This window comes from Perca fluviatilis, chromosome 14 (genome assembly GCF_010015445.1).
Source record: "Perca fluviatilis chromosome 14, GENO_Pfluv_1.0, whole genome shotgun sequence".
Lineage (NCBI taxonomy): Eukaryota > Metazoa > Chordata > Actinopteri > Perciformes > Percidae > Perca > Perca fluviatilis.
The window spans coordinates 3,760,064-3,784,592 of NC_053125.1; the positions used below are offsets into that span (position 1 = coordinate 3,760,064).

The following is a 24,529-nucleotide window of genomic DNA, read 5'->3' on the forward strand; positions in this document are numbered from 1 at the left end:
GTATGTTACGTCCTTATCAAAACAGTTATTTTAACCGAAACCAAGAGCTTTTCCTAAACCTAACCAAGTAGTTGTATTACCTAAATCTACCCATGCCCTGCACATTGACTTTGACTTTGGATGATGCCAAAGGGGTACCCAGAGCGGTAAAAACATGACGCCACAGCGTCCTGACCAAGCTGCCATATGTGAAGAGTTGGGAGTGAGAATGGGTTGGCTGAGAGGATGAATGGCAGGGTGTAAAGGAAATGTAGAGTAGGGAAACGCATGATAAATGAGCATGGTGAAAGGGTATGTTTACTGAAAGGAAGCAGGGTTTATCAAATATTTATAAAGTTGAATGGAGCCTTTTAGCTGGCTGCAGTGAGCCATTCTCATGAAATAGACAAAACCAAGGTGAAGAGAGAATATTTGACCGAGAAGCTCTAAGTCTGATGTGGAGAAGAGAAAACACAAGTCACTGGCCTTCAGACTAAGTGTGTGTGTGTGTGTGTGTGTGTGTGTGTGTGTGTGTGTGTGTGTGTGTGTGTGTGTGTGTGTGTGTGTGTGTGTGTGTGTGTGTGTGTGTATATAGTCTGTCAGACCAGGAGCTGTTCACAGGTCAGTTTGGAGGGTTGGACTCTGGCTTCAACAGTGTGGACAGTGGCAGCAAGCGGTGGTCTGGGAATGAGGTAACACTCACACTCTGCCCTGCCGGGGGCCCTGAGGGACTCAATTATGTGTTGATCACCAGGAGGTTGTGGCGCATTTCTGATCGGAAGAACAGTTAGAGGTGGACAGGGACATATCTGACCCCAACATAGTCAATGCAATAATATGTCAGCCAAAATATGACAATATCAAAAAACAGCATAGTACTTTAATAATCAGAATGAACTCATTGGCACAGAGCAGAGTCCCAGTGCTATCAGTATTCTCTGGTCCTGCAGCAGCAGGGAGGCCAAAGCTACCTGCAACGACACAGCAACACGGGCCGTCTGCAAATATTATAGGACATTGATCTAAGCTGTGTGTGTGTGTATGTATGTATGTATGTACGTACGTACATACATACATACATACATACATACATACATGATAGTTTATATATATTCTACTATATTTTTAAAATATATTGGTCACATGTCAGAAAATGCAACTCATACAAATACAACAACAGAAATACAGCCTGCATATCCTATTGTGTTAATAACAGACTACACATCAACAGTGTGTGTGTGTGTGTAGTCAGCAGATGACTTCTCTGAGCGTTCTCTTCGCCTGGCTGAGGGCAGCAGAGAGCAGAGGAACCTGGAGGAGGAGGATGAATCTCCTCTGAATGCTAACAAAGGTGAGGAAGGACATCTAACCTGTTTTTCATGTAATTAAGTATATTAAACAGTGAAACAGTAGATGTGTTTGCACATGCAGAGGAAATGTTCTTGTCTGTTGTGTTCAGTGAATGGCCAGGCTGAGCATGTGGACCTGATGGACAGCAGTGTGACAGAGGAAGAGGAGGACGAGATGAGGATGGACCGGCCCACAGCTGGTGTCCCAGCACCTCCTCTGGTATCAGACAGTCATGTGTCCCATTGTCTCGTTGCTCAGCATGTTGCCTTGTGTGTTATCTTAGAACAGGGAAGTTATTGATTATGTGTCATTGATTTCCAGGAGCAGAAGGAGAGTTGTTCACCAGCCCAAACCCAGGACTCCGCAGCATGCAGGTCAGTCTGGTGAACATACTGTCAAAGTGCATGGCACCGCATTACAAGTTTAGTACACAAAACAGTTGGTTTAAAGCTAAAGACAGAAATATTGGAATAAAAAGCCAAACAGTTTAAGGCATAATACAATATGATTGGATCAAATCACAGAGCAATAACTTTGTTTAAAAGAGCAAACTAGTAACAGTTTGTGAGCACAGAAGTGAAGAGGGTCAGAGCGAATGGATACGGATGTCAGAGTTTCTAGTGACAGCCGCTGATGGAAGGAGTCAAAACATCACTGCCTATTTGTTGGCTGAGCTTTCTGTAACACGGCTGCCGTTAGTAACGAACTCTACCAAGCTGTCATGTGTTTGCAGCTATCCCAGAATATGTAAAGGCATTTCGATATCACCTTTAATTCTACTCTGTTTCTGTGGCAGTTCTCCAGCAGTGTGTTGGCCTCTCTGGTGGGAAGCTGTGTACTCAGGCACTCCTAGTGACGGACAGAGACACGGTTTATCACTTTTTCTCTCTTTCCCTCCCTCGTTTTACAAGGTCACTTCCCAGGGTATGTGAAGAGTCAACAGACTGCTGTTCCCCCACACTGTGCATGCTGAGTGCCGGGGCTGCTGTTATCTGGGGAAATTGACAGTCCTGACTTGCTGACTTACCCTGATATTTATTACGCTGTAGCAACCACACAGTGCTGTCTGGATTCAGTTTTATGTAAAAAAACAAAGGTCGTCTTATACAGTACAATGCTCAAACTATTATTGCATTACGTGCTTAAGAAAATGCATGGCCACAATTTTGTTAATGGATTAATCGTTCAAGTCATTTATCAAGAACAGAGGCCTTCTCCGATTCCAGCTTCTCAGATGTGAGAGAATCACTTCCTGTAGTCTGCATGGAGAATCTCTGGAGCTGACGCAGCGCTGTTGGTCCTGTAGCTATATCAACACCTTAAAGGGATAGATTTTGAAGTGTGGTGTATGAGCTACTCCTTCATAGTCAGTGTTAGCTACAGCAGATGGAGAAGCAGGCAGGAGTACCGACACAGCAAAGCTAAACCGCAGTACTGATAAAGGCAGTTTAGACAATTAAAAAAATAAAACATCAGGACTGTCACAATATTCAGGTATTGACAATATATGATAACCTTGATATTTAAAAAAGAAATATTGATATCTTAATGTCACAAGAAGCGATACTTAGTGCCAAGTCGATGCCAACCTTGTGGAAAGCCAGTACGCCTCCAGGTGTTATGCTCTGCTGCTAAATGCAGAAGAAGAAAAAGAAGAAGAAGAAAGCAGGCAGCATTATCAACATAACTACAGTGTTGAGATTTAGCGTTCAGGCAGTCACATTGGCTACATAATAATATGTGACCATTGTTCTAAAGCTTGTGGAACAACATGCTTTATTCAAATGACTAACATTCATTCAGCACGCAAACCTTTATTACGTCCTCACATACCGGAAATGATTTGGATCTGGTAAGTGGACGGCCAGTGTGTTTCTTATGACGGAGGAGGATTTAGTCAGCTGTTGCACAACCTCGTATCGGCTCTACAAAAAAAAACTTGGAATCAGCTTGAACAAACGGATGTTCCAAATCTTGGCATCCAACACTTCCTTTGGGACTCCTAAAATAGAATACTGAGACTTAAAATGGAAACTCAACACACCCTTTCTAAACAGACTTTTACATTGAAATTATGAAATGATTGTACACAAACCAGCCTTCAGAATAAAGGTGCACATCTATCAAATCACTTCAATAGTTTATATGGTGTCTTTTTCCTGCTCCTATTTTTAGTTGTTAAACTGCTAAAAACCTAAATCCAACTGATGTACTGTCACCCAATGTGCTATATCCAACATTTGGATTGACCTGCATTTGATCAAAGACAGAAGTTCAAAAAGTTTATATTTCATTATATTTTAACCCCTTCCTGGAGCCAAAGTTGAGTTACCATTAATGGGGACTGGCCATTCTAAATTCAAACATTGTACAACGAAATTAAATAGCAATTCTAACTGCATTCACACATACCAAACAGTAATTCAAAATAAAGGAAAAAAACATAAATAAAAAATGTATTTGCTGTGACTTATAACAGTAAACAGCTGAGATATTGCACATTTGCTGAGTTGTAGTGACCCTATTTAGAAAAACACATTTAGGAATAAATACGTACAAAGCAAAGATGCAGTTGAAATGTGCGCTCTGATATGTGCAGTGATGTACAAAGGGTGGACTGTAACTGTAGCGCTGCTGTTCAATGCAGACACTGTGTTTGTGATTCTGTCGGTCTATTTGGGCAGCAGGTCATACACGTGTCCAGGGTGGATGATCTTTCAGCATGTTGGCTGCTCTACTGAGGCAGGAAGGCTGAGTACGTCCTCCAGAGAGGGCCCTGAGCAGCCTCTGCCGCAGCAGCAGGCTGGGGCAGCCCACTGTCCTACTGCTGGCAGAGCAGGAGAGATGGTCAGCCATGTGCTCACACAGGAAGCTGAAGGCAGCGAGCGTTTCCACCCAGGCCCCATGGTGTGCTGGATCCGGCTTTGCACTGTTCTTCTGGAGTTCTGAGTTTAGGTTGTAGGCTGTCTCGTCCCATCCTGAGAGAAGTCTAAGCCCAGATGATGGTGTTGGTGGAAGGAGAGCACAATCATGCTGAGTTTAAGGGTGGAGGACAGCTGAGGGCCTAGTCTAAGGGTCCTTCTCACTTCCCTTAAATTGCATCCCCAGCTCCTCCACTTGCCTCCTGTCCTTGCGCTTCTGTCTTAGTCTGTCCCGATGCGGAAGCACGGGAGAGACGTGAGGAAATCATGGGAGGAGATAGGAAACGATCAAATGTGTTAAGAGGGAGACATCCTTTCCTCTGAAGCATCATGAATTCATCAGCTGTATGGGCTGAGTTAGCAACTCTAATAGCTGCATGGCTTCCAGGAAGGCTGCTCTCATGTATCCTCGATGATCCCTCCTCGATGCTCAGTCTTTGGAGTAGAAATAAGAGCTTTGAGATGGCCTTCACGGAGGAGGGACAGAACAACTTCCGGTTCAGCCGAGGACTGAGGAGCTGTCAAATAAGGGACGTGAGATGCAGCCTAACAGTCTGGGGCCGTTGGTCACAAAGTGCTTGATGCAGTAGCAGGTGGGTTGGTACAGTCCTAGGACAGCAGGTTTAGTGAGCCGTCTCCCTTGGTGTTCCTGCTGGCTCAGAGCAGTGCGCTGGCATCCTCCTGTACAAATAACTGTTTCACATTCAGATCACAACATGTAATTCTTATAAGCCTTATTGGAATTCTCTATCTCTTTCTCCTTTCCAGGTCCAGCCTCCATTTGGAGGTGGGACCCCCATCATCGTCCCCCTCCAGCCCCACCCTGGAGGAGCGGCGGCGGCCAGGCACGCTGTTCATCTGGCAGGAGAGAGAGCGGCTGCAGCAGCAGCAGAGAGACAAGGCCAGGTACATGTCCTGTCTGACAGGAAGAAGCATTTGACATCTAAAAGGGCTGAGTTGTATGATTGGATTGGTCACAGTTATAACACGACATCATCAGTATGACATCGGCAACATGACATCATAATGTCACTGGAGTTCAGTGTGAATATGAGCAGTCTGTGTACCACACATACAGGTCTGTAATGATATGCTCTCCATGTCCAAACTCTAACTTTGCAGTTTGCTGAAGTCCTCCGCCAAAGCAGGAAGTCATGTGGCCACTACACCACAGACAGAAAGTAGCTCAGCGTAAGTACGGCCCATTGAGCAGATAAAAGCCCAGCAGCATAGAGACTTTGAGTGATGCCGTTCATCCATGCATTTGCTCTGTCTCTGCTGGATTAGACATGGAGCTGGAGGTTGTGGAGAGTGTTGGTTTCCTGTAGTGATCAAATGTTGGTGTCTGTTTCCCCCTAGTGGAACTTCTCCAGAGAACAGCAGCTCCCAGCCGGCCCTGCGGCAGCGATGTGCTGTGAGTAAACTCAGCTGACAGGTGCACAGCTGGCCTGTGTGTTTGCATTTTGAAAAATCTGAATGTGTTCCTTTATTATTAGAGTGCTGAACAGATGAGCGCAGTGTTTCCTTCAACTCTGGTGCAACGCTCCAGCAGCAGGACAGGTATACGCACGCACGCACACAAACACACAGGCTTTCAATGGGTATAAAGGAGCTACTGTATTATCTACTACATTTATTAATTTGGTTCAAAATGTAAACCATATTGAGGACTTCCGGTGACGCCATGTTTTGAGACACGTGTCGGGTCTTCGCTCCTTCAAAAGTTAGTCATGGTTAGTTATTTTAAAGTTTAAAGTTTAAAAAAAGTTTGAATGCAACTGGAACAATTGAAGTCCTCTGAGCAACTATGAGCACAAATAGAGCGGCTAGGAACACAGGGAAAATACTAGAATCTCAGGAAAAACACAGCATCAGCCGAGGCAGGCGAAAATGAAGGTATGGCGGAGATTCTCCGGGAGCGAAAATGAAGGTATGGCGGAGATTCTCCGGGAGCTGAGAGAATTAAGAAAATAATGTCAAGACTCGTTTACTGAGACGAAGGCATCTCTTTCCAGGCTAGAAGAATCGGTAAAAGACTTGAAACAGCGAGTGGGGGTCCTGGAGCAAAGAACCGCGGAAGATATTAGCTGGCACCATGACAGAATGAGACGGGAGACGGTGTGCCAGTTTAGCTGGTGATCATATTAACTGGTGATATTTGCATAAAATCAGTGAATATACTTTTTAAGAGCGTTCTGCTCTGCCTCGAGGGCCAGAGGTTCACATTTTCACGAAGTGTTTTCAAGTGAGACAAAATATGGATATCGCTGAAAACATCACCAGTTTGTGTAATACATGTCCGTTTAAGCATTATTCACACAAATACGACACATGCTGTATGAATGGAAAAAAATAAAACGAAACAACGCACTAGAGATCTAGCTGGGATTCGAACCTTGGATGTCATGTACAAAAAAGTTGACGGACTAGCTTCTACGTCATCGATACCACTACACTACGCACCGCTGAAATTCTTTTGTGATTTCTATCTGTATATTGGACGTTTATTGGACTTTTAGTCTAAGTTAATACAGGTGAGAGTTAATATGAGAGAAATATACGCCCATGTTAACTGGTGATATCACAATTTAACATGGACAAATGCAAGCCTTGAAACAGTACGTAGGTTCATCTTTGCCTCACATACCAAAACCTAATTGATGTACAACAAACTGGCATGACCCCCTTAACACTTTATTCCATTTTGGGGGTAAAAAGGGAACATGTCAGTCATGCGCAAACGTGATAATTTATCATTGTTATTGTGGGCCATCTCATACGAAGAATGTGTACGCCTATCTCAGCACAAACAGTCTCTTTCAACCTGTGCCACAAGTCAACTGATTATAGTTGTTTAATTTCATTAGACCCATATTAGGGTATATCTGTGCCGACCCAGAATTTTTGTCTTATGGTAGCCTATACGCTATTGTTATGACCACTGAATGTTTTGCAGCAAGGTGCTGATCCTCGTTTTCTCTCAGGCGACTTAGTGTTATCTTAGTCTCGGTTAAGTTATGAAGTGAGTTGCCTCAAAAGTCTAGTGATTTGAAGTGAAGAACATATGAAGCTTATTCTGAGAGAGTTAATATAACAGTTAAGATAACATTCAGATGTTGCTGTATCAGATTCCTAATATGGGTCTAATGAAATTAAACACAACTATAATTGGTTGACTGGTTGCACAGGTTGAAAGAGACTGTTTGTGCTGAGATAGGCCTACACATTCTTCGTATGAGATGGCCCACAATAACAATGATAAATTATCACGTTCGCGCATTTAATTTTTAACCACAAAATGGAATAAAGTTTTAAGTGGGGTCATGCCAGTTTGTTGTACATCAGTTAGGTTTTGGTATGTGAGGCAAAGATGAACCTACTTCACTGTTTCAAGGCTTGCATTTGCCCATGTTAAATTGTGATATCACCAGGGGTATATTTCTCTCCTATGTTAACCTGTGTTAACAGGTCCAATAAAAGTCCAATATATAGATAGAAATCACAAAAGCGAGCTTGGGGACTTCCGGTTGGCACGTAGACAAGATGGCAGGCTGACCGAACACTCTCCCCAAAACACGGAGTATTTCCCCAGATACAAGTGCTTTAACGCTGAAATATAATTGTTATGCTATGGAAGGGGACAAAACCAACAAAGCTAAAAGTAAGATGACGACAAGATCTGGAAAATATGATGCCGGCCGAACGTGACCCGGCTGAAACTAGCCTGCTAGCTAGTATTCACGCAGAGATTAAGGCGATTCAGTCCGACGTAAAGAGTGAGCTGCTCTCATTCCGATCTACGTTGAGAGAGGACGTGAAGAAGGAGCTGACTGAGCTTCGAGACGAGATTAATCAGGCCCTTGGAGATATCAGGGGGGACTTGAAAAACAAAACAACACGAGTCGAAGAGGCCGTACAGCGTGTGGCTGAGCTGGAGGAGCGTAACCTCGACCTGGAGGACTCGCTCCGACAAATGCTGCAAAAACAGGAATCCATCCAAACAAAAATGACAGACTTGGAGGCTCGGGCGCGGCAAAATAATATCCGCATTTATGGAATTCCTGAAGGTGAGGAAGAAAATAACACGATTGACTTTGTGGTCAAATTGCTGAAGTCAGAGCTGGCCATCTCCGGTGAGCTCGATCTGAAAATACAACGCTGCCACAGAGCTCTGGCTCCACGACCACCACAGCAAGCTCCGCCACTCTCCATAATAATCAACTTTCAGGAATACAAAACTAAAGAACTGATCCTGTTGTCTGCTTGGAAGAAGAAAGAGGTCTTTTACAAAGACTGTTGGAAAAGACGTGATCGTTTGATTTCTGAGGAGAAAGGAGAGGCTGGGGTCGAATTGAAAGTTAAGCAAGAGGTTTAATGAACACGATGAAAACGACAGTCAAAACACAATCAAACATAAAACATGAAAAGACGAGAGTATGCAGGAATAAGGAAAATGCTTAAGGAGAAGGGTGTGCGGTTCCAGACCCCCCGCCTGCCAAGCTCAAGGTGTTTTTGGACGATGCCCGGAGCAGATACGAGAGAAACTGCGCGCTTTCCGCCACAAGCTCCAGGAGACCTGACCCCAACGCCAGGGTCTAAATGTACCCGACCTCCCTCAGCCCTGACATGACTTGTAACAACGGTTATCTCCCCCCATCCTCCTTCTTTACTTTGATTTAAAGACTGACTTTTAGCTTGAGATTAGAGGTCGACCGATATGGGTTTTCTCAGGCCGATGCTGATGCCGATCTTTTGAAATCAGGGTCGGCCGATATATGCTGCCGATTATTTTTGGCCGATATTTGCTTGTTTTTAACCTCTATTTGAAAGATAAAATTTAACACTAATAAGTACTTAAGATACACAAAATTTCTCACAAAAACATTTATTGAACACCTGAACACCAATCTGCACTTGTATACTTACATTAAAAATGTATAATGTAAAAACATATATTTTTATAAATAAACAAAACGGGTAAGAAGAAAGAAAGAGAAAATAAATTTAACTGTCAAATAAACTTTTCAATTAAAAGATAAAGTTTAGTGCACTTAGCAGCATTTATCAAACAGCTGAGAACAATAAAATAAATTGACCATTTTAACAATAGTAGTGCTGACACACAGTAGCAACCAGCAGCATTTCTTTGTTTTGGTGTTGGCTGGGTGAAGCGCTGCCATAAGGGGGTGGTTTTCTTTTCAGCCATCAGACTTAATGACTAAAAAAGGGGGAAAATACAAGGTTAAGTTGGTATTTTTGTATAGTATCTTCTTCAAGTCATTTTATAGATAGGTATAGATATAAAATCTAACATTTGTTTTATATATCAGCTAATAATTCAGTGCATTGTAAGTGATACAAGGCTAAAAAGTTTCTATCATCTTCCTAAAAACTGTCCTGAAACATGTATTTTTGGTTTGTTTTGTTTGTTGACAGACAGCCAAATGGACAAAACCTAATTAAGGGGGGAAAACAACTTTAGGCCATATGGTCAAAATTAAATGATTTAATAATAATGTAATAATGTAATAACTATAACTTATAACAATAACGTATTTCACTAGTAAATTGCTGTTGAACGACAAAAACAACCACCATGGCAAAAGGGTATTTTACAACAACTTTGAATGCACCGCGACGCACCGTCTGTGTTGTTCTTCAGACAAGTAGCTAAACAACGGCTGCAGCACACTGCTTAACATACTGCTGTTGGATCCTATACAGTGAAATAAATCACACTTTACACCGTTTAGCTGTCAGCATTTTAATCCATCTGCTAGCTAAAGGTAGGCTAATGTTAGCTGCTGACGAGTGTAATGTTAACTAGCATCACGTGCTGCGATGTTTCTGTTATTCTAACATTCGTTTTCGGAGCATCAGAGAGCAACGCAGGCATATCAGTGGCGCCGAAATGAGGTACAGAAATCCGCGTTGCTATTCGGTCCGGTAGATACGGGTCGTTAAGGCACATAGATATATACACCTATGGTTAAGGCACTGGTGCCATAGCACCGGGTCTACTCTGTACCAACCCTAGCAACGACGCTAGCAAAGCATGGTGCGGTGGTCTCTTTTAACTACAACTTCTTTCTCTGCATTGAGTTGACAACCCTCTCAAATATAGACACACAAACAGAACAAATAATAAAAGTCTCAGATCCACTGTCTGTGATTGCAAAATTCTAGCTTAATTATTGCGACATTAGCATGACACGACAGGTATCAATATCCAAAGTAGCCGAACGTCATATCGCCTGTTAATGTTTTTTCTCGAAGTTGGCAGTAACATGTCATACTTTTTTTCATTAAATATATACGACTTATAAGAATTTAATCCTTACCGTTTTCTCCGAGGAACAGCCCCTTCCTTAGGCACTGGATGAGGTCTGCTCACTCTGCTGGTAATTGACTCTAGGGGCAGCGTGCGTCGAACACGTGTTCCACAACAACAACACCAGGCTGCCCGCAGATGCGCCTGTCTATTAATCGGCTTGATATTGGCCGATGCTGATTATGTAAAAAAAGCCAAAAAATCGGCAGATTAATCGGCCTACCAATTAATCGGTCGACCTCTACTTGAGATAAACAGGTTTGCACACAGAGGGGAGAGCGGACTGGTGTCAAGACTGCCATGGTAGAGTTCAATGCCAATTGAATTAACTTTTCCAACTTCAAAGAGGGGCCCTTTTGTTAAATCAGGCTTTCCCTTCAGTTTTGGAGAGCATGTAAGTTCTCTAATAGTGGAAGTCAACTTGTTGTATTCCCGTTGTGTTTTGTATTGTTCATTTTTCAATGGTTGCTTGTACCCGAGTTCAAGGGTAAGTTGTTACAGGTTGCAACAGGTCATTATTGACTCAAAGACACAAAGCAAATGGAATATCAGGAATACAAGATAATAACACTAAACGTGAATGGGCTACATAACCCAGTGAAAAGGAGCAAAGTTATAGCTAAAATTAAAAGGGAAAATATTAAAGTGGCTTTTTGGCAAGAGACGCATCTCTCTAACTCAGAACATGGAAAAACTAAAAAAGATGGGGTTTACTAATGCATTTTATTCCTCTCACAAATCTGGGGGTAAGAGGGGAGTGGCAATTCTGCTTTCAAACAAGCTGCAGTTCCAGTTGACAACTCAAACTAAAGATAAGGATGGCCGCTATATCTTAGTCAAAGGCAAAATTGACCACAAAGAAGTCACTCTACTAAACGTATATATGCCTCCAGGGCATGACAGATCATTTATTAAAAAAATATTTGACCTATTAACCCACGAGTCATCAGGAACTTTAATCTGTGGGGGTGACTTCAATATCCAATTGCAACCCAAACTTGACTTGACAAATCTACACAAGAGAAGAAACCAAAACTCAGTATTCATGCGGAAAATCCTACAGGAATTTGGTATGATAGATATATGGAGAGACCTACACCCCACAGATAAGCAATTTACCTACTACTCCCCTTGTCAGGCAGAATATTCCAAATTGGACTACTTTTTTATCTCAGCTGCAGATAGACATAGAGTATGTGAATGCAAGATAGGGGTTAGAGATGTCTCAGACCACTCAGGAGTATACCTGCATCTAGATAATAAAAGGAAGAATACTCTATGGAGGCTCAACACTAGCTTACTGAATGATGGAGCTTGTAAGGAATATATTAAAGAAGAGTTAAAAGACTACCTGCTAAATAATGACAATGGAACAGTATCACCAAATGTCCTGTGGGATGCTTGGAAGGCGGTGCTTAGGGGTAAACTCATAGCCTTTGCAGTCCATAAGAAAAAGGAGAAATATAAACGCCTAGCGGAGCTACAGTCAAAACTGAAGAACCTAGAAACTCAACACTCAACCCAAAGAGACCCAAGAAATAAATCAGATTTAAAATCGAAGAAAATGAAAAAAGTATGAGGTTTACCAAACAAAAATATTGTGAAACCGGCCCAAAGGCTATGAAGCTTCTTTCCTGGAGACTACATAAGCAACAACAGAAAGATCTGTGTACAAAATAAGAAACCCAAAAAACAACAAAATCTGCTATAAACTAGAAGAAATTCAGCAAGCCTTTGAAACCTACTATAAGGAATTATACACTCAACCTGACAAAGCTGATGACTCAATAATTAATGAGGTCTTAAAATTTCTGGATCTCCCCTCAATAGGCGAATGCCAGAATAATGTGCTCACTGCTGAACTGGGTAGCGCTGTTTCTCGACTAAAGACCGACAAAGCGCCAGGGTCAGACAGATTTGTTAGTGAATGCTACAAAACATTCAAGCCTGAGTTGACTCCACTTCTTCTCAGATTTTTAACCACACCCTTAAGGAAGGCCAGACGCCCCAATCATGGAGCGAGGCAGTAATATCAATTATTCCTAAGGAAGACAAGGACAAGGGAGAATGTAGTTCATATAGGCCAATATCCATTTTGAATACGGATTACAAGTTATTTGCCTCAATTATGGCCAAAAGGATAGAAAATATCGTCTCTGAAATGATAGACCCAGATCAGACAGGGTTTGTCCGGGAAAGACAAACTCAGGATAATGTTAGACGAACACTCCATGTGGTACACTATGTGATTAAGGGAAATATTAATGCAACACTGATCAGTTTAGATGCAGAAAAAGCGTTTGATTCAGTTGGGTGGGGTTACCTCTACCTAGTACTGCAACGTTTTGGCTTTAATGAAAAATCTGTTCAGTGTATTAGGTCACTCTATTCAAACCCCACTGCTAGGATAAGAATCAACGGCCACCTAACTCAACCCATCAAGCTAGAGAGAGGTTGTTGTCAGGGCTGTCCACTGAGCCCCGCCCTCTTTGCACTCTTCATAGAGCCCTTAGCTCAGGCAATAAGGGAGGACTCAGAGATTAAAGGGATCCCAATTGGAGATAATGATTTCAAGATAAGTCTGTTTGCAGACGATATATTGCTCACTTTGACTGACTTACAGAGAAGTGCGCCTAAATTGATGTCCCTTCTGAGATTGTTTGGCTCCTATTCAGGGTATAAATTGAATACACATAAGACCCAGATACTCTCATATAATTTCACACCGAATACTGACTTGAAGGGCAGTTTTGATTTTAAATGGGACGCCCCTGCTATTAAGTATCTGGGAGTCTTGATCCCAAAAGACATCTCCAAAATATATAAGACAAATTATGACCCAGTTATTAAGTCAATCAGGACAGTTCTAGATGGACTGTACTGCCCCTAGACATGTCTAATAGAATTGAAACGATAAAAATGAATGTCTTTCCCCGGCTTCTGTACTTATTCCAGTCACTCCTTGTAGAGTTATTCCTCAAGGATTTTAGGGAATGGAATAGAATGATATCAAGATTTGTCTGGAACAGTAAGAGGCCCCGAATTAAATATAAGATCTTGCAATTACCCAAAGAAGAGGGTGGTCTTTCCCTTCCATGTGTGGAGGACTATTATATTGCTGCCCAGCTAAGACCCCTAGTTTGCTGGTGTAATCCAAGCTACACTGCTAAATGGAAAGATTTGGAACTAATGCAATCTGAAACACCAGCACAATCTTTATTAGGTAACTGCCTACACCATGACCCCTACCTGGACAAAATAAACTGCTGGACCAGGGTTACCCTCAAGGTGTGGTTGTAAAAAACTCCATCTCGAGAAGCATGCAAAAATATTGAAATGGGTGGCATATGACTCAGAGTTTATACCGTCGGGTCTAGATAAGCGATTCAGGCAGTGGGCACATAATGGTATTACAGCCTACTGCACTATAACTGATAAGGACAGCCTTTTACCCACATCTCTAAATCATACAGACTGGGAAGAGAGGATAGGTTCAGATATTTCCAGATCAGAGACTACTTTAACAAGGAAATCAGACAAACAGACAATAGGGATACCAATCTGATCAGTATATTTACCAATGCATACAAGTCTAAGGACAGTAAACACTTAATATCACAAATTTATAAAAGATTACAGAATTCCAAGAACCAATCTATTCTTCACGTCAAGCAGAAATGGGAGAGGGAATCTGGCCTGGAGATATCTGAGGATGACTGGAGAACTGTATGGGCGGGTCAAGCTAAGACTACCTACTCCAGGGCCTGGCGTGAATTCTGTTGGAAGAACATAATAAGATTTTTTGTGCAAAAAAACAGCAGGGTTCCCAGGGACAGGATAAGTGCTGGAGACAATGTGGACAGGCAAAGGCAGGTCACTTTCATATATTTTGGTCCTGCCCCCTTATTCAACCATATTGGCAAGAACTTGCTGGAGAACTTGGTTTAAAAGTTGATTTTTCTTTTACTACACTGTACCTGGGTAAAATCCGAGCTGGACTCATGGCCCACGACAACTACCTTTTTATAAAGTGCTCTTGGCTGCGGGCAAGAAGGCCATTACACGGAAATGGCTGCAGACGAATCAGCCATCAAGGACTGACTGGATTACCATTGTCAATGAAATACAATGCATGGAAAAATTGACCTTCACCCTGAGATTGCGGGATGATCAATATACAAAGTACTGGGAGAGGTGGACTTCGTATTGTCTGAAGTGTGGCTCATTGTCTGTGTGAGTGATTGCTCCGTTTTGCACTGATGTGTGGCCTGCGCTGACCTGTCTGTTCTCTCTTGTTCGTTATCTTTGGTCCTTTTTGTTTATTTTGTTTTGTATATATATATTTTCTTTCTTTACTTGTTTTTGTTTGTTGTTGAAAAAAACTGAAAAATTTTAATAAAAAGAAAGTTAATAAAAAAAAAAGAAATCACAAAAGCATTTCAGCGGTGCGTAGTGTAGTGCTATAGATGATGTAGAAGCTAGTCTGTCAACTTTTTTGTCCATGACATCCAAGGTTCGAATCCCAGCTAGCTCTCTAGTGTGTTTCGTTTTATTTTTTTCTGTTCATACAGTATGTCGTATTTGTGTGGATAATGCTTAAACGGACATGTATTACACATAAACTGGTGATGTTTTCAGCGATATCCATTATATATCTCTCATATGTCTCACTTGCAAACACTTCATGAAAATGTGAACCTCCGGCCCTCGAGGTGCGGAGGCAGAGCAGAATGCTCTTAAAAAGTAGGCAGGGCCTTGTTGAATATTCACAGATTTTATGCAAATATCACCATTTAGAATGATCACCAGCTAAACCAATTGCCCCTGATTGCAGTACGCAGATTGGGGTTGGGCAAAATGTGTAGCCTGTGTGACGACCTTCAGAACCGTATGCGCCGTAACAATTGGAGAATCTATCAGGTCACTGAAGAAAGTGAGAAGGGTGATATGGCGAGTTTTGTCAAACGGCTCATAAAGTCCACGCTGCAGCTGCCGCCGTACTTGAACAAATTGAGAGGGCGCACAGATCTTTGGGGCTTAAACCAGCCAACTCAGCGGCGCCACGCTCCATCATTGTAAGGTTTCTGGACTACAGGAGTAGAAATTGTGTTAAGACAAGCCTGGGCACAGAAGCAAGTCACTTTTGAGGGGAAAGTAATATACTTTGACCAGGATTACTCGCCAGCAGTGCAGATGATGAAGGCGAAGGTCTGTGCGGTGATAAAGTAGCTGAAGGAAAAGGGATCCAGGCCAAATGTCGCTTCCCAGCAAAGCTGAGAATCAACCATAGACAGTATATAAGGAATCAACCTGAAGACTGCATTCCCAACGCTGATCGAGGCGCTGCCTACTCTCGGAGAGCTGGGTATTTCAGTGCAGGTGAGCGAGAGAGAGAAGCTGGAGCGGGAGCTCTCCAGGTAGTCATGGCAGGAGGTACGGAAAGGAAGAAGAGGAGACAAGTCGCTGTCAGATGCGGATTTGCGGACTCTAATGTAAGACCGAGAGAGGACAGTAAATATGCACAGGTGTTAAGCTATTATATTCGAGTATAACTGTACACCGGGATGATAATCAAGATGTTACAGATCTAGACTTATTCCGTTGTGATGATCCTGAAACTGCTTTTTTATTTGAGTAAATGAGAGTATGAGGGAGTGTTAAACTCTCCCACTTTTTTTGTTTTCGTGATGAGGAGACTCGTGATGCCATTACATCCTAACCAAGAGATGTATTTTCCTCTTTGGTTTGTGGATTGGAGGGCACTTGGTGCCGGTGGTTATGTCCCTACTGGTTTCCAAACTAACTGGTTTCCGTATGTTGTGTTTACCTAACAGCTGCCGTTGTGGCTGCCTCTGTCACTAGATTCGTCACACAATCGCAAACAAATTCCTGGTGATTTTCAAATAGTTTCCCAGATCTATTGCCGCAAAAATGTTTGTCTAAGTATGCACCACATCACAGCCACCTAAAAAAGAAAAGGAAAAAAAGATCTAAAACTATATTTTGCCCAACTCTTCCAACATATATTTAGCTGTTTTAGATTTTGTACCACGGGAAGTTTGTCTAATTTTGAGTTTAATATACAATTGAAGTCCCCTAGAATAATTATCCCTTTGGCTTCCTTTGCCAATATGGATGATACTACTTTAAAAAAAAATTAGGATCATCTTCATTTGGGGTATAAATATTCATAATGGTTAGGTTAGCCCCACCTATTGTACATATGATCATGATCATTTCACAACTTCAAACCAATATGGAATTGCGCCTAATGAATTGTTTAGGTATTTTCAAATACGTCACTATTTGACGACACAGGAGGAATGGGACAAAATTTAAAATTCACCGTCTAATTTCGAACAGTATTGGATCAAAGCAGTGGAGAATCAAAAGCACAAAAGTAAAATAATATCTAATCTATACTATTTGCTTGGATTTGACAGATGATACATTAGATGTGAGAAATAAATGGGAACTGGAGGCCAATACCATTATACTGGATGATGAGTGGGAACAGTCCTGGGTATGGAGTAATTGGGGATTTCTCACACACCTTTTGGGACTGTATACACTAAGTATACTGGAAGGAGGTAATGAGAGTAATTGGAGAGATATTGGGGTTGCACATATTAGTTGAACCACAGAGATTAATTTTAGGGAACACACATTTAAGAGGGTTGGGAAAAAACAAGTTGTATATGCTCAGAGCTCTGGTGTTAGTAGCCCATAAAATTATTACGGGGAACAGGCTTAAACCCCACCCACCCAGCCTAGACCAGTGGATCGAAAGAGTCAAAGCTGTCAATTGTATGGAAAATATAATAGCAAAATTACAATTCAGGATGGACATTTATTTAATGAGGTGGTCGCCTGTCATACAGTATACGGCAATTGAATAGTGTTGAATTAGAACTGGACACTTTCAATTAGGAAAGTAACCTCTCACATCTTGTGTGTCCGTAGTAGCATATTGATTTTTGTGTATATAAGTGCATGTCAATACTATCTGTTTTTGTGCCATGTTGTGTGAGACACTTTGTCAATGATCTTGTTTTAATAAATGTAAAAAAAAAAAAAAATGTAAACAATATTATAATATAATCTAAAAGAACAGAGGCTGCTGCTTGTGTCTTTAGCCTAAATGAGCAATCAGCTGGCCCGCCTGCTCATTATGGTCTGTTTGCTGACGCCATAAGTGACCCAGTGTTTGACCCATTTGGGTTGTTCAATGGCCGATGTTGATATTTAGAGAGCAAGGAGGCCTGTGGCCGATATATAAGGCTGATACCATGTTGTTTTTGTTTAATTATAACAAATGAGACACAACATTGCTGAATACGTACATACGTGTGTGTGTGTGTGTGTGTGTGTGTGTGTGTGTGTGTGTGTGTGTGTGTGTGTGTGTGTGTGTGTGTGTGTGTGTGTGTGTGTGTGTGTGTGTGTGTGTGTGTGTGTATATGTGTGTATATGTACGTATGTATATATATATATGTGTCTTGTGTGTGTGTGTGTGTGTGTATATATATATATATATATATATATATATATATATATATTTATATATATATATCTATTATCTATCTATTATATCTTCAGTCTGGTCATATGAGTTTGTGGTATAAAATGTGCTATGTGAGTGGATCTTTGATTGGTGACACTGAGCTGAATGTTTGTGTCAGATGATCCGTCCTCCCCGAAGACATCCCCTCCCCCTGGTCAGGCCCAGAGACCCAACAGTTTCCTGTTCCGCGCCTCGTCCCGCAGCAATGTCAAATCCACAGGTACACAACAACACAACAACCCAACACACACCTTTTACACATTCAGCAGAAAGGCTCAATAAACCCTGTCATGCTGTGTTTGTCAGGGTCGGGCTTTACTCTCGGGGAGTCGGGCAGAAGTGAGTCTCGCACCATGCTGCGTTCTACTAAAGACGAGAGAGCAGATGTCACCCAGCTACGCAAAGTAAGCACAATATGCACACACTTTACTTTACAATTTAAAATAGTAAAAGGAAGCCTGTGGCATTTGACGTATAGTTTGATATATTTATTGTAAACTGTATCACCCCCCCCCCCCAAAAAAAAGAATTATCCTTTGTATATCAGATACACCCCATGTTAAATCTCAAGTGTTTCTGATGAGATTTCATAAAAATGCATCACTGTAATAATGTTCTACCCTTTTTCCACTCTGTGACAGTATCACACATATATTCTGTAACAGCTTCTTCTCAGTTTATTGAAGGTGCTTCGGTTTGAATGAGTATGATGTTTCTACACATGTATGCTGAACATTATTAGTGGTGTGCAGCCTTTTATTGCTGACAGGAATAAAGCTATGACATAATACTCGTCCTCAGACTCTGGAGTCTCGGCTGAAGATCTCTCTGCCGGAGGATCTGGCCGATGCCTTATCCAATGGCACAGTCCTCTGCCAGCTGGCCAATCAGATCCGACAACGCTCTGTGTCAATCATCCACATTCCCTCCCCAGCAGTGGTGAGTCTGATTAACTACCAGACCCTGTCCTTTCTGCCTTTCAATGATTGGTCCGTTTCCTCTGGGGGGAAGGATCCAGACACTAAACGGCAACCAGGATCTGCTTCTCACTTGTTTGTTTAAAGAGCCCCTATTATGCTTTTTTTTTTTGTTTTCCCGTCTTTTATGTGCTATATAGTTGTTTGTGTATGCAGCAGTCTATAACAAATTAAAAAAAACACATTTCACTCCAAACTGAGCTTTCTCACCCACAGACAGCACTTTTTATCAACTGTCTGAAACTCCCCACCCACATTCCTGTTTGAAATTCCTCCATTAGTGATGTCACTGATTGAGAAAGCCAGCCTTTTGCCCCAGCAGCTTGTTTGAATTTGGTTGACCAATCACAATGGGCCACCTGACCAATCAGAGCTGACTGAGCTTTTCAGGAAGGCGGGCCAAGAGCTCAGACAGAGTGTTTCAGACAGAGGAGCTGCAGCAATATTTCCTCTAAAAAACAGATGTTACACCTACAAAAGAGTCTCTAAATATCTATTCTTCTGAATATCTATTTTTTCTTATTCTTCTTCTTTAGGGTTTTAGTCAGTTGGCATCCCATATGTTTTATTACTGCCTCCTACTGGTATTAACCCTCAGCTATTAATGTATCCCATTACAACCTTTAAATTCAACCGGTGTTTTTCAGAAATGTAAATCTATTTTCCTCCCGTCCATGGTGACCCCACTGTTAAGAGTCCATGTCAGTTGGGAGTCTTGTTGGTGAGGCTGACTGCAGAGGGGAAGAAACAGGTCTGAAGGGTTTAAACAGTTTGTGTCCGGGGTGAGAGGGATTGGCTACAATCTTTCATACACAGAATGAAGAAACACTGCGACCACTGTCTCTTTATTTACTCGAGCTTTCCTTATTTCATCCTCTAAACCCAGCCCTGGATCCATAGTGTTCCTACCTTTCATAAAGCTGTTTTCATAAGTAGCTACCATCCCTCTACTTTCTAAACAGTGCCTCTCATTTATCATACGCTCCATTCACTTACAGATGTGGGATGTCAGGGCGATTTCTCTGTAATTCCCAGGCCTGCTGGCATCTTTCCCTGGTTTTCCTCACGGGAATAGTTATGCGTTTTACCTTCGCTTTACCTACGCATAATATAGCACCAATCATTTCTCCAGGCCTGTCTTTGTGGCGTCTTCTTCTTCTTCCCCGTCGTTGTTTGATTACTTCCGGTAGCGCCAGCCGCATGATAGAACGCCATCAACGCGCTACACCCGCTCGGAAATACACCACACTTTGTCAAGTCAACAGCTGAACATGGAGGAATTGCATTACCAGCAGATGAAAGCAGCGAGGTTTTTTACTGACTTATACTTCACTTTTTTTTTTTTTTAAAGATTACTTTTTTCGGGCATAGGACAGATTTGGAAATAAAGGCCTAAAATGCCCGAAAAACTGAAAGAGAGGGGGAATGATATGCAGCAAAAGGCAGCAGGTCTGAGTCGAACCCGCAGCCGTTGCGTCGAGGAGTAAACTTCTATATATGTGCGGCTGCTTTACCAACTGAGCTAACCTGGCCACATGGTATCCTAATTTATTTTGTTTCTTCTGCAATCATTTCACTCCAAAATGAAAATGTGTTTATTTTCAGCCAAAGCTGAGTCCGGCAAAGTGTCGACTCAACGTGGAAAACTTCATCGCTGCTTGTCGTAAGCTGGGAGTCCCTGAGGTAAGACATGTCTCATGAGTGTCCCTCTGCTGTCCTTTCATCAAAACTCAGACACATTTAGCTCACTTTGATGCATCTAAATGTAATGGTCTTTTCAAATAACGCAATATTGAAAAAAAAGCAGTCGGTAGAAATTGAGTTTCCCATGTGCTTTCAGCTCGGTTTTGTTGCTACATTATTCCTGTCAGGGTTGGACTGATAAAGACTTATGGGCAATTTGGTTGAAAACATTCCTCAAAGTATAAAAGTCTTTGGCCCATATATCAGTCCAACCCTAACTTTGTTCCGTGTAATTCTACACTGGTCTTGTCCTTCTCTTGTCTCCTAGTTTGAACAATATAACTCCTTGTGTTTTCCTCCTGTGTGTGTCCTGTCCTGCGTCTCCTGTCCAGACGGACCTGTGTGTGTGCTCTGATGTGCTTCTGTGTAAGCTGCCCGCTGTGCTGCGCTGTGTGACGGCACTGCTGGCTGCTGGGGGGGGGGAGACGGCCGAGAACCCGTTCCCCCGCCACTCCTCGTCGTCCTCGTTGCTGTCCACAGACTTCCTGCTCTTCTACTGCGCAGCCATGGCCCTGCTCTACGCCCTCTACTGCTGTCTGCTCACCTAGAGGAGACACACAGACACACACACACACACACACACACACACACACACACACACAGATGACCGGGAAATGCCTTCACTCTGTAACAGCCAGCATGTTTGGAGGATGAGGTTGAGACATGAATGGACGGAGCAAAGGAACCACAGCCTCAGCTGAATCCCAATACTATACCTTTCCTTCCTACCTTCTTTACAACAATGAACACTGGTGGACACAGAGCAACAACAGTGTTCATGCACCGCACACTTGTGTGTGTGTGTGTGTGTAGGTGGAGCATTCAGACTGTGGCCCCCAGGGAACAGATGAGGGCCCGATCATTGCTGACCAACAGCTGAATACCTCACGGAGAATGTCTAATTTCGTCCATTGTAAAAAGGACTAAACATTGAGGGGGAACATTGAGCACTTGAGGGGGTTATGGTATTGTTAGTATGGACCTTTTTCACAGCAGACATTTTGACTTGTCATAGTAGGAAAAGCACAGCTGAAATTGATAACCTTAATGATGGCTCAATTCCATTAAGTGTCCCAGTCAGCATGCACAATACCAGGGCCTGCAGAAGCAGGCTGGCACCCTGTGCATGGGAAACATAGTTCAACCTAAAGCTGTGTCACTTGATGCACTGTTGCAACATGTGAAGTTGCAACAGAGCAGTGTTCTTTGTGGCTGAGCCCTCTCATACACTCAGGGGTTCCAGCCATTGATCACAAGCTTTATTGTTACGGTGTAACAAGGTGTATTATTCAGGGTTTCACTTTCACAGCTCTGGCCATTAGTGTGACCTGTAATGATAACAGTCACTTGATCACACAGTTTGGTCAAACGTATGTGAAAGAGAAAAGGCGGCAGAGACCTAAATCATAAACCCAAATCCTTCATATTCACTAGCTTCCTAACATAAGAACATAGTGTATACTTTTCAGTGTATAGTATGGAATTGGGAAACGGTGAGAAATGTCAGGAGTTTACTTGAATGCTGATGTTACAGGTTCTATCTAGATATCCTTAGAAAACTCTAAATGGATTGATTGATTTCTCTGCATCACTCAGCCAGAAAGACTGTTTCTTCAGCTCAGCTCTTCCTCTGAGAAGTATTGAAGTCATACTCCCGCTGAGAGAGAAGCTGTTGAAGTAAGCTGAGACTGAACTGTGAATGTGATCTTTTAGCCTTGAGACAGATGCACGTTAGTTTGTGGATCCTGGGTGTTACAGAACCCAATGATGATACAGTGCCTCTTACTGAACACTGACTGACCTTTTGCCCATCATGTCCAAACGGTACAAAACCCCTGCAGGAGGGGTGTGTGGAAAGTTTTTTTTTTTGTCGTCACTGTGTGTTGGAACAGCTTCATGTTTGTATAAATGTAAACAGGCTATTAAATTATGGCTTTTTTTTTTATTAATTCTGTTCTGTTTTTGGTTATTTTTGTTTGAGGTGAAATAGCAGAGGCGTCACTAATTTGGGCTTGTTGCTAACTAAACACACATTGGAATGGAATTAGAAGCTAATAGTGAGATTTTTGGGATTCAAAGTGCAAAGAGCTACAAATTCAGATAATGTATAGAAGTTACTCTTACCAAAGCCTCAAACTACATTTAACAGGGACACTAAAACTTTCAATGTAACATATCATAGGGAACAACAAATAATGTAAGAATTACTGAAATAGCATTTTTATAAGCTTCTTTCCCTGTAGAACATCAGAGGTGAACCATACAGAGATTTTCCCCATATCAGCGATTCAGATCAATATTAAATAAGTAATTATGAAAGAACTGACCACATTAATACAAATGAATTAAATAAGAAATTATAAAACTTTCATAATGTCACTTTTTCAATCCCTCTTTTAGGCAAAGTCGACAAGTGCTAGCAAATGTAGCCAGCTTCTTCCTGTTAGCTAGAGCTACAACAGTGTCAATGTCATCGACAACTAGCTGTTGCTGCAAATAAACCCACAGCAACTAACTCTCCTTGCATTTAGCTGAACAGCTAAATTGTTCCTTGTGAGCTAGGAATAATACTGTTAGATATCAAAGTGAAGACTCAGCATTAGCTAGCTCCTGTGTGTTTGAGCGACCACAGAGGAAGACAGAGTTGTGTGTTTCTCTGAAAAACATCCAATCTAAACGCGTTACAGTTAGCTGCAGCTGACACCAGCTCTTCACTTTGATGGCCAGTAATAATCCAAGCTGATTTACCCACCTAGCCAGTTAGCAGGCTAGGTGGGTTATCTCTAGTTTGTTTTTCAGCTTCTGATTGCTTCAAAATGACATTATCGTCATTGTCTAGCTAACAGGCTAACTGTGGGAGCTTTTTTAAGAAGCAGGGAAAATAAAAGTATCCCTGGGAAAAAAATGCCAAATCATAAAACTGACTTTTGAAATAACGGTATGCAATGTAATACAATTTAATTCAGTCCATTCGCACGGTTTGTGCGTCTGGACAAAATAGCCTAATGAAACATTTCATAGTAAGGGTAGTAGTAATATTTTCTTAAATCAATTCACAAGCTATTGCTTCACCTACAGCAGTAAACCCAATCTTTAAGGCTATTTCAAACAATATATGAATGCAAATGTATTTCATAATGTTTTATTTATTTTAAATGAAACACTTTTGAAGCTGCATCATAGTTTTATAACTTGATTAACTTATTTAAAAGGTGGACGGCACACTGGTATTTCTGTCCAGTCCACATGTCTGCTGTTGTCTCCAGGTCACAATGTCCACTGTAAAGCCGTTCCCCCGCCCCGTCCCAGGTCTCACGTTTCTTATCAGCCTGCTGTTAATATGAAATGTTATACCCTTTCAGTTGAAGATGTAGAGTTAATAAATGAAACTAGATAAGCAACATTTCATTCACATAATTTAATATGTTAGCGCCACACAAATACAGTTGTATTTTATATTTTATACCCTTGTATTATTGAGAATAATGTTTGTTTAAATAAATATATATGTAAAGTTTTTCTCCCCGCTGTAAAGAAATTATTAAAAAATGAACTATGACCATGTGCTGTTTGTCTGCTTGCTGCTTCTGCTAACTGAGCCAATAACTTCAGGGTGTCTGCAGCTGAACTCAGGGTACACTTACTAGCTTTTTATGGAGCGTTCAAC

The 24,529-nt window shown here is 41.8% G+C and overlaps 1 protein-coding gene across 2 annotated transcripts in view; it reads left to right on the forward strand.

The window, feature by feature from the left end:
• Positions 1 to 24,529, forward strand: part of lrch4 (leucine-rich repeats and calponin homology (CH) domain containing 4) — a 94,258-nt gene that overhangs the window by 67,026 nt on the left and 2,703 nt on the right. The window contains exons 6-18 of one of the 2 annotated variants that reach the window (XM_039822047.1): positions 575 to 671; positions 1,228 to 1,330; positions 1,439 to 1,548; positions 1,651 to 1,703; positions 5,019 to 5,156; positions 5,373 to 5,441; positions 5,610 to 5,664; positions 5,747 to 5,810; positions 18,261 to 18,362; positions 18,449 to 18,546; positions 18,944 to 19,081; positions 20,725 to 20,802; positions 21,195 to 24,421. In XM_039822047.1, coding sequence (XP_039677981.1) covers positions 575 to 671; positions 1,228 to 1,330; positions 1,439 to 1,548; positions 1,651 to 1,703; positions 5,019 to 5,156; positions 5,373 to 5,441; positions 5,610 to 5,664; positions 5,747 to 5,810; positions 18,261 to 18,362; positions 18,449 to 18,546; positions 18,944 to 19,081; positions 20,725 to 20,802; positions 21,195 to 21,410 — 1,321 coding nt within the window. In that variant the 3' untranslated portion in view covers positions 21,411 to 24,421. Of the gene's footprint in view, positions 1 to 574; positions 672 to 1,227; positions 1,331 to 1,438; positions 1,549 to 1,650; positions 1,704 to 5,018; positions 5,157 to 5,372; positions 5,442 to 5,609; positions 5,665 to 5,746; positions 5,811 to 18,260; positions 18,363 to 18,448; positions 18,547 to 18,943; positions 19,082 to 20,724; positions 20,803 to 21,194; positions 24,422 to 24,529 lie in introns of those variants that run through there. The other variant, XM_039822048.1, reaches the window with a different exon arrangement.